The sequence below is a fragment of the Caretta caretta genome, chromosome 1 (assembly GCF_965140235.1).
Source record: "Caretta caretta isolate rCarCar2 chromosome 1, rCarCar1.hap1, whole genome shotgun sequence".
Taxonomy (NCBI): Eukaryota; Metazoa; Chordata; order Testudines; family Cheloniidae; genus Caretta; species Caretta caretta.
This window is the reverse complement of record NC_134206.1, coordinates 162,988,580-163,008,319: the sequence shown is the minus strand read 5'-3', so window position 1 is coordinate 163,008,319 and position 19,740 is coordinate 162,988,580. Positions and strand designations below refer to the sequence as shown.

At 41.7% G+C, this 19,740-nt stretch overlaps 1 protein-coding gene across 5 annotated transcripts in view; it reads left to right on the top strand.

Moving 5' to 3' along the window:
- The window catches only part of TTC3 (tetratricopeptide repeat domain 3), a 132,923-nt gene that overhangs the window by 35,760 nt on the left and 77,423 nt on the right, over positions 1 to 19,740 (top strand). For 4 of the 5 annotated variants that reach the window (XM_048866992.2, XM_048867002.2, XM_048867011.2 and 1 more), the window contains exon 15: positions 6,571 to 6,628. In XM_048866992.2, the coding sequence (XP_048722949.2) occupies positions 6,571 to 6,628 (58 nt within the window). Of the gene's footprint in view, positions 1 to 6,570; positions 6,629 to 16,461; positions 16,626 to 19,740 lie in introns of those variants that run through there. The other variant, XM_048867033.2, reaches the window with a different exon arrangement.

The following is a 19,740-nucleotide window of genomic DNA, read 5'->3' as shown; positions in this document are numbered from 1 at the left end:
CTTGCCCTTGCTTTTCCTTGCTGAGTTTTCCAATGTCTGGCACGTACTTGGAACTTTAAGCTGCACGCAGGCTTCTGAGTGATCAGTTCTTAACTGGCTCTGAGAGGGACAGAGGACAGATTTCATGTGTGAAAATACCTGTTCATACAGGTGTGTGGATCCAAATGCTGAAAGCATTGCGAACGCAATTTTCTTCAAACAGTTAAATTTCACTGGCAGGGACATCCATCAGGTCAGAACAGAGGCCCCATGATCTCTCTCGGTAGCTTTAAGTGCAGTCCACAGAACTCCAAACTTTGATGCCCACAATTCTGAGCTTTTTAACTGAATGAGCTGCATTTCGAAATCTTCAACACCTATCCACTGAAAATAGACAAATCCAAGTCGCTTTCATTGAACTTCTCAGGTTTAATTAGAAAAGAAAGCATTGGGCCAAATCACTGGAAATCTTGCAATCTGTCAGAAAATTCCAATTCCAGTTCTTGCATGTACATTCCAATCTCATCGACGCTGACAGTGCAATGTGTCGATAGCTCTTTTATGTGTTGGAAGTAGCAGAAAGTCGTAGTTCAAATATCCTGAGAAAAAACTGCTAGTTTTACAACAAATGCCTTTCATAAAGATCCAGAACCATTTGCCCCGCACCCTAGAGACGGAGGTTGAGTTCGTTTAGGTGAGTGGTGATGTCAGTTAAAAACATGAGCTTACGCAGCCATTTGTCATCATCCACCAAAGGTGGTTTTGTCCTTTTTCTGACAAAAGGGCCTTGATTGCATCAAAACAGTTTACAAAGCGCATCAAAACCTTGCCACGGCTTAGCCACCAAATGTTGCTGTGAAGTGGAATGTCATTATGAGCACTGTCCATTTCTTCTAGCAGTGCTTGAAACGGTCTGTTAGTCAAAGCAGATCAAGCAACAACGACATTCACAATTTGCACCGCTGTATTCATCACATTATTAAGCTCTGAATTAGAAATTTTAGCACACAGGTTTTCTTGATGGATGATAGAGTGAAATTTGAGGGTTGGGCGGCCAATTTGATCTTCAGGTAACTTTACAAATCCCTTTTTTTTTCCGACCATGGCAGGAGCACCATCTGTTGTCACACAAAATATTTTTCCGATGTCAACTCCTCGTTCTTCAAAATGGTTTACAAAAGTTTCCGCTATATCTTCCCCCTTTGTTGTGTCATGCAGGCATTTTAGGCAACAAAGTTCCTCTTGGGTTTCATTGGAAGCACAATATCTTGCAACAACTGCCAAATGTGGAAAGTCGTTTATATCCATGCTCTCATCAACTGCAACACTAAACACTGCTGTGTCTTTTAATGCAGTTTTCTGCTTTCCGTTAATGTTTTCTGCCATTTCATTTATGCGTGTCTCAACTGTTCTGGCAGAAACAGGCAGTTCTTTTATTCTAGATACGCATCTTTATTTGGTAAATCATTGAAAAAAACCTCCGAATTGCTGAGAAAAACTTCTTTTATATATTTCCCATCTGTAAACAGCTTTCCGTTTTTTGCAATGCACTGTGCAGTCTTGTAACTTCCTTCTGTGGCTTGATTTTTACTTATACTTAAGCATTTAAAAAACACTGCTTTGCTTCTCATATCCTGCTACTGCCTTTTTGATTGATTCAGTCTTGTCTGCTTCGTTTGAAATTGTCATCTAACACTTGATGTGTGACAAACAACACTTTCCCAACAGAAAGCACAAACAGCACAGTCCTTCTTTTGAATAAATCCAAATGTATCTGTCCAAGAAGGCTGAAATGAACAGACATCTAACTTTGCTTTCTTAGGAGCTGACATTTTGTCAAATGTACCACTCAACTTACAGTGGGGAAAAAAATCGTGACAAATGGCACGCACAACATCAAATGCAATGCCCTGTTCCACGTGACGTGATAGTGATGTAAGCAGCTTATCAAGACTTAAAAATATCCCAGTACAGTGGTGCTGGAACAATTTTTAAGGTGGGAGTGCTGAGCTGTGCCCCCTCTTGCCTTGTCTGCACCCCTCACTGCCCCAGGCTGGGGCCAGTGGGTCACAGCTGAGGGCAGCTGCAGAGCCCTGGGCCGAGGCCAGGAGCAGAGCCCTGGGCTGGTGGCCGGGACCCCAGGATGGCAACAGAGCCACCAGGACTGGTGGCCGGGACCCAGGGCCAGCGGACCGGACCCCAGGTGGCAGGGGGCCGGCATCCAGGACCCCAGGCTGGAAGCAGAGCCCCTAGGACTCAGAATCATCTCACATGCCACCTTTGGCATGCATGCCATAGGGTGTTGACCCCTGCATTAGTGTAAAGTGTGTTTACACTGTTGGAATGACAGCACTGGCTACAGGGCTGGGATAAACAAGGCATTATTTGCTCAGCTCTGGCTAGGACCAAGATAAAGCTGTATGCTCAAATGGAATGAAACTGAACAAAAAGCTGTCACTCTCTGAAGGCATTCTTTCCTTTTAAATTCAACTTTTCTGCCTCTTTCTGACTCCGTTTAGCATTATCAATTACTAGAAATTAATAGGTTAGTTATGCTGCGTACTAATGGAGGCATGATGATTCATAATGTGGCTCTTACAGCAATGTAAAAAGACATTTACCTGCTATGTAAATGTGAAAGAAATTCTGCCTAGCAACGTGAAAACAAGGTCTGGCTAGAACCAAAACTGATGTGGTTTCATTTCTCAGTAGATGACTCAGAAGAGCAGAGTAGCAAAATAGAAAGTAAGATTGAGCAATGAATTAATTGGAATGCTCTTACTGAAAAGAGGAAGTATGATACACAGGATGAAAGGAGGTTTCAGAGTAACAGCCGTGTTAGTCTGTATTCGCAAAAAGAAAAGGAGTACTTGTGGCACCTTAGAGACTAACCAATTTATTTGAGCATAAGCTTTCGTGAGCTACAGCTCACTTCATCGGATGCATACTGTGGAAACTGCAGAAGACATTATATACACAGAGACCATGAAACAATACCTCCTCCCACCCCACTCTCCTGCTGGTAATAGCTTATCTAAAGTGATCACTCTCCTTACAATGTGTATGATAATCAAGTTGGGCCATTTCCAGCACAAATCCAGGTTTTCTAACCCTCCGCACCGCCCCTCCCCCCCACACAAACTCACTCTCCTGCTGGTAATAGCCCATCCAAAGTGACCACTCTCTTTACAATGTGTATGATAATCAAGGAGGACTTTAAAGCTTCAGTTCTTATGTATTAGTGGGTAGACTGCCTCTTGTGAAAACATGCCACCTGTTGTTGAGCTAGGAACATCTTCATAAAATAGGTCAGTATACGCTGTCTCCTTTAAACTGATAAATACTTTCTGTACTACTGAATTAAAAGGGGTAATATTTTAATGCAGTTTAGATAATAAAATTAATATGAATTTGAAATTGAATTTCAGTAATACATTATAGAAAGGAAACAAGTGCCTTTTGAAACTTGGTATCCTAGAAAAATGGTGTGAATTTAAAGAACTAGTATAAAAGAGGAGTTTCCATCGCTTGATATGGGAGGGAGACACTGTCTTATTTCAGATTATCAGTGTTGCAATAAACTCTTACTGTAACAAACTTTGAACAGTAGCTTAAAGAATATTTAAAAGACTTGGTATGTCTTAGGAAATTGTATAGTTGTATCCATGCAAAATGTAGATGGATAATATTTTAAACTGTCATCTATTTGTTTTATTTAAACTACAGTTAACCTTATGCGGGTGCAAATATTTGGCCTTATCATGCACACTTAATATTTTGGGGGGGGGCTTATGGTGAGCATCTCGTTTGTATGTGTGAGAGAGAGGGGTGGCAACATTTCAGTTCCTTTAAGAACTATAATTGATAAGCGTTCCATAGTATGAGAACAAAAGGGTCACTCATTAATATTCAGTAAGCATAGAACAGTATCACATGTATTCCTGGAAACACTGTTGTTTGAAAAATAGCCCTCCTGGTTTAGGTTTGAAAAGAATATAAATTACAGCATGACTCTCTATTTGAAGCAGAAAAGTCTTCAACTTGTATAATGTAAAGGATATCAGGGAAGGGAAAAAAGCATGAGTGTAGAAGGTGAAGAGCTCACATTTATTTGCTTCCTGGAAAGGCTTTTTGAAGAAAACATACTGTTCTCCTTAGAAGAAGGGGTCAATATTGGTTTAATGTGCAGAGTTGGAAATTTCTCTGTGGAATAAGGTGGATTATAGAATCCAATCAAAGTTGAAAGAGTTTCTTAAACACTGTGGTTACTGAACATTAGTGTAATTGAGGAAATTGGAGGGATGATCTAGGCTCCCTCTTTGTGTTCCCTGTGATATCTCATCTACTCTCCACAAATTCAACCCCCAGTCCCTCTTTCCCCTCATCCTCACCCTCCCCACTATGAGGCTTGGCCTGAGGGTTGTCATACTGAGACCCTTAGATGGCTGGGGTTGCTGCCAGAGCAATGCATCTAGGAGCTGTGTTGCTCAGCCTCTTGGGGATCAGTTTCCCCTTCTGCCTTCCCCCTCTTAAATATCCCAGAAGCCTTGGAGTGGGCAGAAAAATGTGGGGGAGCTGATACATTAGAGACAGAGGAGCACAGCTGTGCTGTTCTGACAGCTGCCCTAGCCTAAACTTTCAGTGAGGAGATTAAGGGTGTGAAGGGGGGAGCAGAACGACCCCTTGTGGACAGTTTAACTTTGATTGGTCTCTACAGCTTAACAGTATCTTCAGTTTTATTTAAACAAACAAACAGGGAAATTTAAAGATTAGGATTTTATTAAAATTTTACTGTTTTGTATGTGTGCTTTTAAGTTTGGGCATTTGTTTTTAGCAACCTTATCATTTTTAACAACTCTTCCCCAAGCAAATTAACACTTATCAGCCAAGGTAGTACCTACACAACCTTACCTATGTCCTCTGTGACATGTCACATGCATACAATATCACTCTAAAATTACTGTGCTTGTGCATTCCTAGCATACAGTGAACAATTATACTACAAACAGAACACTCCTTACTAATAGCAACAAAATTTAGTAAACATTCAATATTACAACAAGAACAAAAATCTTAAAAATGATGAAGGTTCCAAAGGGCAAATGGCTCCCAAAACAAAATCACAAACTAGAAAAGAGAATCCTTCCACAGAATCATTGCCATCTTTCATGAGGCAGAGTTAAGATTGTCTGGATGTCACTTTGAGACTTCGATAATTTTTGATTTGCTTACAGTAGAGATAGTGTGGGATTTCAGAGAGGATATGTATGTATGAGAAGTTGATGTGAATAGATGTATGGCTTTACCCTTGCTTTCTTTGTTTTTGTGGTTTTGAGTTGGGGAGTGTTTGCCCATAGCAAGTGAAAATGTTTTTACAAAGTTTTTTATATTTTTTAACTCTTGTCAGTATTATATACAATCATGACATCTATGCCTGTGGCACTACCAAAAGTCTTGAATTTTAGAGACAGCCCTGAAGATCTGAGCTACCAAAAGTACGGTGGTGTGATACCTGCCAAATTGGTGACAAAATTAGAATTTGACTAAATATCTTCTTCCTGATACATTGTGATTGGATGTAGCTCTTGTGGGTATTTAGCTGAAATACGGTACTAATAAAGCAAACCATGTAAGGTAGAAGCTTGTGTTGTGCTATTGTTTTAGATTGCCCATAAGTATGCTGCATGTTTCGTTGACAGAGACCAGTCCCAGTTGCTACCTTAAAGAGACTGCAGTCTAAATTTTAGATGTGACATAGCAAGTGGGAGTGCCAGATGGTAGGAAGAGATGAGAAAGACGACAAAGATTAAAGTGGTGCAATAATGCAACTGTGCTGCTTATGCAATGTGCACACAATGGTCTGTCCATCGAGCTTTTTATTTAAAAAAAAAAAAAGAAATTGGCATTATTTATTCACTTCTTGTTGGCATAGAAGAAGCAGTACTTAGATGAAGTGAGGTTAGTGGCCTGGCAGACTACAGTAAGAAAAGCATGACAAAGAAAGTCATAGAGATACTTGTGGGAGAAACAGATGAACAGGGCTTTGAGGCTGGCTCACTGGTAGAATGGAAGGGTTGGATGGAAGTTATGATATTGGAACAAATATTTAGGTCCTGATCCTGCAAACTCTTCCATATGAATTGACTGTGTAGATATGTGGTGCCCCATTGACATTAGTGAGTTCTCAGCTGCACTTCAGCGGGCGGTTCTCAGGTGACCGCGCTTGGAGGCAGCATTTTGGCGGCACGGTGTCCTGCGGGTGCACACAACTGCCCCAGGGGGCGCCATTGCGTCCGCAGGCACCACGTTGAGGACCCCTGGTCTAATGTATTTACAGTGAATGAGAACATAAGTGAGTTCCTTTTACTCACCAAAGTTGATCACTTCTAATTTTACTTTTTTTAAGAGAAATTTGTCCCTATTTTAGTTCTTTAACTATTGATATCATAAACTATTTTTAATATTTTATTTTATTCGGATAATACTTATCATTATCTGTAGCATAAACATAGTTCTAATATGTCATTGGAACTTCATATTTATCTAATATATGTTTTCTGTGAAAAATCAAGTTTGTTTATTTGTTGTTAGGTGACTACTGATTCTATAAGTGCAAAAAATAAAGACTGGTCTTCAGCACTTCCATCAGGTGAGTTAATTTTTAATTGACTGAGTTAGCTTTAAAAGTAATGGAAATTTAATTTAGGGGGTGTGTCTTTTTTCCCCCTCTTAAATAACTGTGTCACAGTCAAGCAGACTTGAAAATACTGTATACCAAAATCTCAGTAAACTGTCATTTGTCTTATGTTTTCCCCCCTTCAATTGTCATATTGCTCTTCTCTTATCCAGCTGTCCCCTTCCTGTTTTATTCATCCATTGTTAATTAAATCTTACTCATCAGTATGCATTTGGAATTGAAAGTGGAACTAAACAGACCAACATATATGAGTCAGGCAATAGCAGCAGGTTAGACTATCCCTTTGGACGGGAGATGGATCACTTAGTGATTACCTGTTCTGTTCATTCCTTCTGAAGCAGTGGTTCTCAACCTTTCCAGACTACTGTACCTTTTTCAGAATTCTGATTTGTCTTGTGTACTCCCAAGTTTCACCTCACTTAAAAACTACTTGCTTATAAAATCAGACATAAAAATACAAAAGTGTCACAGCACACTATTACTGAAAAATTGCTTACTTTTTCATTTTTACCATATAATTATAAAATGCATCTATTGGAATACAAATACATTTCAGTGTATAATATATAGAGCAATATAAACAAGTCATTGTCTGTATGAAATTTTAGTTTGTACGGACTTCAGTAGTGCTTTTTCTGTAGCCTGTTCTAAAATTAGGCAAATATCTAGATGAGTTGACGTACCCCCTGGAAGACATCTGCATACCCCTACGGATACATTTACCCCTGGTTGAGAACCACTGCTCTGAAAACCTGGCATTGGCCACTGCTGGAAGACACGATATTGGGCTAGATGGACCTTTGGTCTGACCCAGTACAGCTGTCATTGTAATGTTTGGTCCAAAATTAGAATGCACCATTTTTCTTAGTGTGCATGTATAACTTTAAGATACATAATGATTTCAAGATGCATAGTTTACTGATGAATGCCAAAATCAAAGCCCAACATATTTAAAAAGAAAAACTGTAATCGGGGAGAAAAAGCACTTAAAGCTATAGCGGTTTCCATGCCCCCCACCCTACCCCCCCAACCCTTAGTTATTTTTTAGTTTAGACCATATAAAAAGGTACGATGCAGTTCATTGTTTTATGTGGCAAGTAACTGTAAACACTGAAGCATAGCTCCACTAAACTCTTTTTTCTGTATATTGGAATGAGGCAGGTTACTAAACGGAGAGTAATGTCGGAATAAAGACACTGCATATAGGTGGAGGAAAAAGTAGAGAAATTGAGGAATAGAGGATGTTCACATAACTGTCAGTAGCTGGCTATTTTGAGGTCTAGAAATGTTTCCTCTTATAATTATATGTATTTTGGGGAAATCTGGCTTCCATTTGGTATAAATTAGAAGTTAAACAATCAAGGGATATAGTGTGTAGAGATCACATAGCTCTCTAGCTATTGACCCCATACACACTAGCCGTCACTATCCATTCCATATAGATTCCATCAATTTTTGGATAAGAACTTGTTTCTTGGACCAAAAAAAAACAAAAACTCTTGATAGAGGATCATCCCCATCGCAGGGGTGTGTGGGGGTGGGGCTTCTGTTTCTGTGCCAAAGATGGAGATTTTAAGAGTTATGTAATAGTCCTCTTCAAAAAGAGTCTGCCTTTCCTAAATGTAGTTAACAATGTTGATATTTCCTGATAACAGTAGTAAGTGGTTGAGGAGGCATGAGAGTTACTCTTTGCATTCAGAGCTTGTTCTTGTTTAAAATGGTTATATAGAGTTGCAGACATTCCTGGTTGCTGAGTGAAGTGTGTGTTTACAATCTGAGGGCTTGTTCCTGCAAGGCACAGGGCCCTGTAGCCTGACCACGCAAAAGTTAAATACATGCTGCTTCTTTAAGTAGTGTCCCTATGTGTGCTCCACTATAGGTTTGCGTGCGTCCCTGTGCTGCCGATCGGAGAATTACAATAGCAGTCCATCCTGCCCACGTAGCTCCTCGCTTGCCACGAGGCTAGCCAGCATGCACGGGCATTTCCCTCTCAGTTCCTTCTCAACCACTCCTGGCTAGAGACGGAGTTGAGAGCTGTCTGTTCATGGATCGTTAATGCTCCATGGATTTGCAAATTTAGCCTCACTTGAAGCTTTTTTTTCTTCAAGTACCTTCAGTTTTTCAGTTGGCCGTGCCAAAAAAAAAAAAAAAAACTGGGAAAAAGAAGAGAAGAAAAAGAAAAGAAGAAAGGGTTTGCCTCCTGTCAATCGTGGGACCTCCTGGACCAGTCAGGATATGCCTGACTCTCCAGGCTTCAAGAAGTGTCCGACCTGCGAGGAATCCATCCCGGTAACAGAGGGACACTTGCAATGCGTTTGCTGCTTGGGGGAACAGCACAATCCACAAAAGTGTGATTGATGCCAGCAGCTAAAACCCAAGTCCAAGAAGGACAGAGAATTGAAGCTTAAACTTCTGCTCACAGAGTCGGCCCTTCAACCTCTGGAGTCCCGGTGAGAGCTATAACTGCAACCTTTTATGTCAAAGGCAGGTGATTCCAAGGAGACGAGCCACTCACTCAAGACCTTTAAGAAAAGGTCTGAGTCCCCACAGCGAACCCAGATTGAGCTGGAAATGTTCCTCGGCTCCATCCTTACCATTGATACTATTGGCATCAATGCTGAGTAGATTGACTACTCAAGGCTCTCAAGGTACTGAGCCGACTGAGCAAGTCAGTCATCCCAAAGACCCAATGGCATGGGCAAGGAAGCTCTGCTACTAAGAGGGTGTGAAAAACATAAAAAGTCCACCCTAGGAAGGCCACATTGTCACGTCAACAGCACCAACACTGGTGCACGTGGCACGGGCGGACCATTTGGTCAGGCCCAGGTTGCTGTCTCCATCAGTACAAGCCAATCAGCAATGACAACTACTGGCACCAACGCTCCCTGCACTGACAGAATTCTGGTGTGCATCTGACCTCTCCATATCTGAAGTACCGGACTCACCCATACTCCGCACCAGAGCCCTGGTACCGAGCTCCCCCAGGGCATTGGAATCGATGGCTTCTCCGTGCCGTGCACTGCCCTTCTCCTCAGAGGAATTGAAGAGTTAGCAAGAGGGGGACCTGGTTTTCCAGTGCTCCTCATACCCACCATACTGGCCTCAACTCCAGCATAGACAACAGGTATACCGCCTGCCAGCCCCTCAACCTCCATGGTATGGGCAGCCCCGGTATCAGCTGCCAGCCTGCTACCCCCAGTGGCCATACTGGGACCAGCCCAGAGACAGAAAACCTCCAGGGTCCTAGTGTGATACAGCAATCTAGGAGATACCCTCCTTCAGCAGCAGCATCAAGGACCACGGAACCTGCCGTACAACTGATGGAGGAAATCGAGCCTTCAGGCAGAAAGAGAGGGCATCCTTCAAGCCTGTGTGTCGTTCTCCTCGCCTGATCAGGCGGTGATGCCTCCTCCGCCATCCAGATGACTTCATGATGACTTCATGGTGGATGACTTCAAGTCATTGCAGGATTGGCCCAGAGTGTTGCAGAAGCCCTACAAATTCAGCTACATGAGGTGACTGAACCACAAACTGGTAGATATTCTACATACTTCCACCTCTGCCTAAGTGTGCTCCCTGTGAATGAGGTGCTTCCATACCCTGCCAGAATCGTATGGCAGACCCCAGCCTCTGCACTGCCAATGTGTAAGTGGGTGGACAAAAAGTACTATGTTGGCAAAGGGCACAGAGTTCCTGTTTTCTCACCTGCCTCTGAACTCTATTATAGTGGACGCAGTTAGTTCTAGGGGCCTCCAGTACCAATCTAGGTCCACTCCTTCTGAGCGGGACAGAAAATACTTGTTCGGCAGGAAAGCATACTCATCTGCCTCTCTGCAGTTATGGGTGGCTAACTACCAGGCTTTTTATTGGCCAAGTTCTACCAGAATTACGGGAAGTTAAATTCTTTTATTGAACAGCTGCCAGATTCTTATAAAGACCAATTCTCGGCCATAATCAGAGAGGGCCAACTGGTAGCGAAGACATTCCTCCAATCCGCTCTAGATGCAGCAGGTACGGCAGCGTGCCTGATTTCCACTGCAGTGGTTATGAGAAGGACTTCGTGGCTATAGTCATCAGGTTTCCCCAAAGAGTTCCAGGAGACAGTGGAGGACCTCTCCTGTGAGAGAATGAGGCTGTTCACTGAGAAGACGGATGCATCCCTTCACACACAGAAGGGTTCTTCGGTGACCCTCCGCTCACTGGGAATTTACACTCCAGCCTAGAAGAGGAAGCATAGCCCTCAGCCACAATTTAAGCCTTGTTCATTGCAATATATGCCTCAGTATCAATCACAGAGGCCCTATGAACCTCAAAGGAAGAAACTGAGGTTCCCTAAGCGGAAGCAGTCAGGACCACAAACGACTTTGTCACAGCCATCAATATCAAAATGGTAGTTTTGACGAGTTGGTCGAGGTGGCCGTAGAACACTCTCTCTACTACCACACACTGGGAAATCCCTCTCCTCCTTTCAGAGATGGCCTCTCCCCATTTTACAGCATCTGGGAACAGATAACCTCTGACAAGTGGGTGTTTGAAATCGTCCAGAACCGGCCAATGGGAGCTATGGGGGCAGCGCACGGAGACCCACTGCCCATCTCCCTACAGGGGCCACAAAGACTTGCTAGCAGCCAGCCACTTCTGGGAGCAGCATGGGGCTATGGCAGGCAGGCAGGCAGCCTGAGCCCTGCTGCACCGCTGGCCAGGAGCCGCCTGTGGTAAGCGCCTCCCAGCTGCAGCCTACACCTCGCACCCTCTCCTGCACCCCTGCCCCAGCCTGGAGCCCCCTTCTGCACCCAAACTGCCTCCTAAACCCCACACCCTCTCCTACACCCCAATCCCCTGCCCCAGCCCCCTACTGCACCAAACTACCTCCCAGGAAAAAGACTTGTGTAAAGGGGCCTCACAAAATCTAATAGCCCCGGGCCCACAGGAGAGTTAATCCGGCCCTGCCCTCCTCCTGATGCCTTTCTTTTCTAGCCTTTATATCTATCTTGCACAGAGGTGCCACATGTCTTCAAATTATGCCTAGCTGGCATTATGTAATTAATTTGTCCTATGATAGTTCTGTGAGGGACAACTGAGAACAGGCCACTGTTTGAGGTTGACACTACTGATAATTATTAACTTCTCACTGGGACTCTTGCGGGGGCATCCATGTTTCAGGGCAACATACACCTATGTCATGTCGTTCTTTGTATACTTTTTCTTTTACATGATTTGACCAAAGGCCACCATCAGTTTACCCAAGTCCCCAACGATAGTCACAATTCAGCAGTTTTCCCAGCCTGATGCTAACAGAACTCTGCTCCCCAAATCCTCTAGCAGATGTAGGACTTCAGGTTACCAGACTTACGTCAGCACCACCCCAACAGATGGCTCAACCTCCTTTCAGGATATTTTTTCTGGACAAGGTCACACCCAAGTTGCATCTGAAGTTCACCCCTAAAGTGTCTTCTGCTTTTCGCATGAACCAACTTATTCAGCTTCCAACATTTTACCCTAAACATTTTACCCTAAACACACGGATGAAGAAAAAAGTTTTAGACACAAAATCCCAGAAGCTAAAAGACAAATACCACGAGCAGTATAGCAAGGCACACCGGTAGGTCAAACGCCTTGTGAGAGCGGACAAACGGCATTATTTTGATGATCTGGTAACACAAGCAGAGAATGCAGCTGCTCGTGGTGAGCAAGGAACCATCTACAAAACGACGCAGCTTATCAGTGGTAAATGCAGACACCAACAAACATTCTCATCAGAAACAAACAAGGACACCTACTAACAACCGAAAAAGAACAAGAAAAGCGTTGGACAGAGCATTTCAAAGAATTGCTGAACAGGGAGCCACCTAAAGAGGAAGCAAACATCCAGGAGGCAGAAGAAGATCTTGATATCAACAGAGCCACCCCAACTAAGGAAGAGATCATTCAAGCCATCAAATCCTTAAAAAATGGGAAAGCTTCTGGCAAGAATAACTTGAATGCAGAATTGTTCAAGGTGAATCCTAAATTAGCAGGACCTATCCTGGCCCCTCTATTTACATCAGACTGGGAAAGGGAAAAAGTGACAGATGAGTGGACCAATGGGGTTATAGTGAAGATACCAAAGAAAGGAACTCTCAGTAATTGTAATAACTGGCGTGGTATCACACTTTTATCTGTGCCAAGCAAAGTATTGTGTAAGATCGTAGTCCACCGTATATCAGAGGCAGTTGATAGTGTTCTCAGAAAAGAGCAAGCTGGTTTTCTGAAAGGACGTGGATGCACAGACCAGATCTTCACTCTGCGAAACATAATAGAACGGTGCTTAGAATGACAATGGCAACTCTTCATAAATTTCATAGACTTTGAGAAGGCTTTTGATAGCATTCAGAGAACCACCTATGGTGCATTCTGCGGGCATATGAAATTCCTTTCCGTATAATCAACGTCATCAAAAGCTTCTATTTCAACTTTACATGCAGTGTTGATTACAGTGAGCTCAGTTTTGAACTCAAAACAGGAGTACGTCACGGGCGTGTCATATCTGCAATCCTCTTCAACGTTGCCATCGACTAGGTAATGCAGCGTACAACAGAAGACATGCCAGAGGCATTAAATGGACACTCCTCTCATCCCTTGAGGACTTGAACTTTGCAGATGATGTCGCTCTCCTATCACATACCCAACACCATATACAAGAAAAAACAATTTGACTCATCACATTCAGCCAGCAAATTGGACTGAAAATCAACTGCAATAAGATAGATATCATGACCTTTAATATTGCCTCACCATCACCAGTATGGATAGAGGATTATGTTCTCACCAATGTAGAAATATTCACATTCTTGGGCAGCACCATCAGCCAGGACGGTGGAACAAGCCAGGAAATCCGGAACAAAATCAGTAAAGCCAGGAACACCTTCAGGAGCTTAAGTAGAGTCTGGAAATCATCAAAATACAACACCAAAAGCAAACTCAAGATTTATCAGAGCTGCACTTTATAGTGCAGAATGCTGGGGAATCAGGAAGTATGACATGTCCAAACTGTCTTCATTCCATACAACCTGCCTCCGAAAAATCCTCCCTACCTTTTGGTCCAGAACAGTCTCAAAGCAAGATCTATTGACACAGTGCAGCCAAGAGGATCTGAGCACCACCATTGCCAGGAGGCGCTGGAGATGGATCAGTCATGTGCTTTGGATGGAAACTGATTCCATCACCAGAGTAGCAATAAGACAGACACCTGAAGGCAAGTGGAAATGAGGCTGCCCAAAAACAACATGGTGAAGAGCTGTGGAAGCTGAGTTGAAAACCTTGGGCACAGCTGGGGAGCCATTGAAAGACTTTCCAGGAACAGACAGGAGTGGAGGAGCTTCGTCACTGCCCTAAACACCAAAGGCGTAATAGGAACATCATGATGATGATGATGACACATGGATAACAGAGACCATCCTCCATACGGTTAATGTGAGAAGGGACAGAGCAAAGGCCTTTAGAAAATCCCCGAGACTATTCCTCTCCCTTGTGGATAGATCAAAAGGTGCAGCTGTTTCAACTCAGCAACTCTCCAAGTGGGTCTCTGGCTGCTTCAAGCTCTTCTATCAATTGCGTCAGGAAATGCCCCCATCGTCAATACATATGAACTCCATGAGATCAGTCTCCTGGTCCATTCTCCGACGTTCTCTCATTCTCTTGCATTCTCCAAGGGTATTCCTAATCAGAGATCTGCAAAACAGCTACCTGCTCATACCTTTGGTGAATACATCTTGGGGAATTTGGCTACAGACTCCCAATTCGGCGCCACAGTTCTGTCATCCGTATCAGATATGTAGGGCCCTACCAAATTCACGGCAATGAAAAACGCATCACGGACCGTGAAATCTGTTCTTCTGTGTACTTTTACCCTCTGCTATACAGAATTTTTCAAATTGAGGGTCCTGATCCAAAAGGGAGTTGCATGGGGGTTGCAGTACTGCCACCCTTACTTCTGCGTTGCCTTCAGAGCTGGGTGGCCAGAGAGTGGCGGCTGTTGGCCAGGTGTCCAGCTCTAAAGGCAACAGCCTGCCAGCAGCAGCACAGAAATAAGGATAGCAATACCATGCCACCCTTACTTCTGCGCTTTTGCCTTCAGATCTGAGTGGTCGGAGAGTGGTGGCTGCTGACTGAGGGCCTTCAGAGCTGGTATCCCAGCTAACAGCCACTGCTCTCCAGCTGCCCAGCTCTGAAGGCAGTGCTACCATCAGCAGCAGCGCAGAAGTAAGGGTAGCAGTACCGTAACTCCCCCTACAGCAACTTTGCGACCCCCGCCCACAACTCCTTTTTGCACCTTTGCCTTTGCACCACTGACCGGGAGCCACCCAAGGTAAGCCCATGCCCTGAGCCCCCTCTAAGACAGAGTCCTCTCCTGCACTTCAAACCCCTAATCCCCAGCCCCATTCCAGAGCCCATACCCCCTCCCGCACCCCAACTACCTGCCCCAGCCCGGAGCCCCCTCCCGCATCCTGAACCCTTCATTTCTGGTCTCACCCTGGAGCCTTCACCCCCATTGAGAGCCCTCATCCCCTCCCACACCCTAACCGCCTACCCCAGTCCAGTGAAAGTGAGTGAGGGTGGGGAAGAGCGAGCCACCGAGGGAGGGGGAATGTAGTCAGCGGGGCCTTGGGGAAGAGGCGGGGCAAGGGTGTTCGGTTTTTTGCGAATAGAAAGTTGGCAACCCTACTCAGGAGTCACCTACAGTGGAACACCCATTGGGACACACAACTCAAAGAACCATCATTACTGCACAAGGTGAGTAACTTCTTAAGTGCTTAAGCACAAAAGTAGTCCTGTTGAGACTACACATGCTTAAATACTTCTGCTGAATTTGGGCCAGAGTAAAGAGCACCTTGCAAGATTGAACTCTAAAACCAGAAGTGGGTACAACACAAAACAATACATGATAGAACTGGAATGTTGAAGAGTGATCTGGTAGTATGAATGATTCACAGGACAATTAAGCATATATATATATATATATATATATATGTAAAGTACGATGAAGAAAGAAGGTATTTTTGAAGCCAGGAAAAGGTACAAAGGAACATGTCTAGACAACTTTGGGTGTAGCGAAGAGATGCAATGTAGTAGGATTATTGGGAAGAGATGTTAGCTGTCATAGAATTGTGAAGTATTGCAAGGACTTAATGCAGAAAGATCCTGTAAGGCAGTAAAGAGATCTATGAGGGGGGAAAATCATGGTCAGGAGGAAAATCATATTGACAGCTGTATTTGGATAGTCTGGAGGGGCAAAATCTGAGGAGTAAGAAGGTTAAGGAGGCTTTTGTAATAGCTGAGGCAAGAGAGGCCCAAGGCATGAACCCAGGTGTTTTTGAGAGAAAAGGCTAACCCGTTTTAGAGATGTTGCAGAAGAAATAATAGGGTCTAGTGGAGGATTGAGTTTTTGGGGAAGAGAGAACACACTAAGGCTAAGCAGATAATAGGGCTGTGAATTGCTGTTCCTTAATATGAATTTCTTAGAAAACATGACACGCTTTTCATTCTGTGCTCTTTAGAGCTTTTCGGGTTTTTGTTTGTTTTTTGTTTTCCTTGTAATTGTCTGTGGTACAAGATATTCTTTGTGTTAATACTGATTTTTGGAGGAAATATTTAGGTTGGCCTTGATTTGGGAGGAGGAGTTATGCTGTGCATGTCTGGTTGTTACAGTTTTTAGGTGGGTGGAGGGAGTGAGTATTCTTTTCCGGGTTCTTTGTTCAGTGAAGGGCTGTGGCTTGTGGGAGATTTTATATAGGACCCTTGTGCTTCCATTTCTTTTTAATTTGTATTTCCTTTTCTTTTCCTTTCAGTTTTGTTTACATGTATTTTTTTGAGTGTGTTTGCCTTTCTGTAGTATATTTTTGTTCATTCCTAATGGCACTTCCGGTCAGAGTTAGTGTTACTTCTGGTAAAGCTTTAAAGTGTTTCAGGGGTAAGTGCTTTTCATTTACCTTTCAATATGTTCTCCTATGAGTATGTTAAGTAAACTTCAGCAGAGGTTTTTTTGTAGTTTTGTATTTTAAGAGCAAATTGAGATTCTAAGTAAGTATTAGTGCTCTCAGATAAGCAGTGCTTGATCAGGATGATCAGTGGAAGGGGAGACTTATATTACACAACGGAGCAAGTCTTTTTCCTTTTAATTGTTGTCTTTTATATTTTAAATATGAAATGCATAGAAGATAAAATAGAATCATACAGATTGGAATGTTCTTTTCCTTTTCTGGACTTAAGTTTGTGTTGCACTTAATGTTGTGGTGTTCTTTTCTATATATGCTTTTTAAACATTAGAAGAAGATGGGTTATTACACACTGATTAGGCAAATAGCAGGACAAAGGTACAAAAACTGTTTTTTAATGGGGTTTTGGTTATGCTTTTTAATGTTTGCTTGAGTGCAATATCAGTTCCTTAAAAGAAAACTCCAGTGTAATAATGAAAAGAGAATTTAATCTCTACGCTTAAATGCTAAAATGAGGATATACTTAAAACCCTTGGTTTCAGACAGGCTCTCATTTCCTAGTTTCCCACAGGCTACAAGTATGAGGAAACTCTATTGTGCATTATTATTTGTAAGTGTCACCTTCAGTAAATATTTGAACCTGCACCGTGCAGAGTTCCCATAGAAATCTTAACTTTAGGCTCCTATTTTTTAAAAGGTTTTGGTTTGTTTATTCTAAAGTTCATAATTATTTTATTAAGTCTAAATAACTTTTCATTGTTAACACTGGGGTAACTTTTGTTTTAAAGTGATAAAGATTTTATGCCACTAAGAAGTTTTTAGTAAACATATTCGTCCCTGATGCTGCAAATACTTATGCATATGTTTAAGTACATAAATAGTCCCATGGGACTATTCGTGTGAATACAGTGGTGTACCTGTTTAAGTATTTGCGGAATCAGTCTTAATTTTCATGGTTTTTTTACCTATAGCATTTGTATTAAATTCATATAAAAGATGCCACTAATGTATAATATATTCATTATACATTTTCATCTAAAGTTGCAGTAGCACATATTTTCAAATTAGTTTTACAGCGCCTCAGCCTAATTTAAAGCAGTGATTTAAAAAAATCCTCCTGGAGTAGTTCAGTGAGTCAGAATAAAGTATATCCTTGCATTTGCTAAGCCTTTTATCGAGTTGTGATCGATGAGCATCCTTTTTTTTTTAAGGAGAAAACCCTGATTTTCATAACTTAGCATGTCATGAAGAACCCTGGCAAAATCAAGCACTCACCAAATCTATAACTGAACATTGCCAACTATTAATTGTCTATTTAGGAGTCCCAAAACATAATTTTGCTTACACAGATAATCAGATCTTCTGATCATGGACTGGTGAAAGGTTGAACAGCAAATTAATTGCCTGTCTCATAACGCTTTCATTTAAAATCTACTAAAAATTCAAAACAAAAATAAAAATGTTAAAAATTGAATTTTGACTTCATAATAAACACACATTCAAACATCCAATCTTACATTTCATTTCCTTCCATCTTTAGGCAAGTAACTGAGCAAAAATACTTTTCCAACCAGTGGTTTCACTTCTTATTTCTAGCAGACCAGAAAAGAAATCAAAATACTTTTAAATGTTTTTCTTCATTTTGTTGCATTTTCATTATGTTGCGCTTTTACCTATAGAATTGTAATAAATTAATAAAAAAATGCCACTAATGTATAATATGTTCATTATACATTCTAAAATTATTATAAAAAAAACCAGGGAGTCCTTGTGGCACCTTAGAGACTAACAAATTTATTTGGTCATAAGCTTTTGTGGGCTAAAACCCACTTCATCAGCTGCATGGAGTGAAAAATACAGTAAGCAGTATATATATATTACAGCACATGAAAAGATGGGAGTGAAATTTGTTAGTCTCTAAGGTTCCACAAGGATTCCTCGTTGTTTTTGCTGATACAGACTAACACGGCTACCACTCTGAAATCCTTAAAATTATAGTTTTAAATTATCACAGGAACCAACCAATTGAGTAATCATCACGATATTAAGATATGTGAAGTACTAGAATTAATTACTTGAGTTTGACTTCAATCACTTACCTGCACTGGAGACAGTGATAGGTATCCTCGATGGACATTTGTTTAATAAATTCTTCTCAGAGTTCTAATTGACCTAGTATCTCACAGATGACTGGGTTTCTAAGACACGGGCTCAACAGTGATGTGTTCAACAGTAAATTTTCTGTGGCTATTGATCATATGAATCTTTCAAGCATTTGCACATTTTATAGCCTCAGAGCTTAATATTGGTCTGAGACAAAGATCTGCAGTCCTAAAGCTAATCTAGGCCAAAATTTTTAAGTCATTAGTAATTTTGGGAGCCCAATTTGAAACATCCCAAGGGTGCTTAATTTTTAAAAGGCTTCTATTTAACACTTGCAGAAACTCATGCCCACTTATGGTGTCTCAAGTTTGGCACCCAAAATCATTAATCACTTTTTAAAAAATTGGAATTTAATCTGTGGTGGAATAATTATAATTTTACAGGAAAAAAAGATCTCTTTTACAGTTGCCTGATATGATGTAATATAGAGAGGAAGAAACTTAGTCATGAATTCTCCTCATCCGTAGAACATTACAGTGTGGACTGGCATAGGTAGAGAAAATAACTTATTTAGATTGGGTATACTGGAGTGTTTATTCTCTCCATTTCTTTTCTCTCTCAATGTAAAGTCAGTCGTTTGAACTGAATGAGTCTATTCAGAAAGGTATTCTTTAAGTATTGTGGCTAAATACAGCAAATTGAAATTATAATATGAAATATGTTCTAATAAGGCCCATATTGATATTTTACTCGTTCAAAAAATTAGACAATGTCAACAGGAATTTTCAAAATGAAATAATTTTTAGCTTGTTGCTGATATAACCTCTGTATAATATATGATTGTTTAAAAAATAAGTTTCTTTAAACAATTGTAAGGGTTTTTCTTCTTAATTAAAAGGGTCTTCTAGCAAGGGAGAAATTGTACACAAAGTGGTGGTAAATTTCCAAAGTAAACAAACTGGATAAAGAAAGAAGTGATATTTTTAT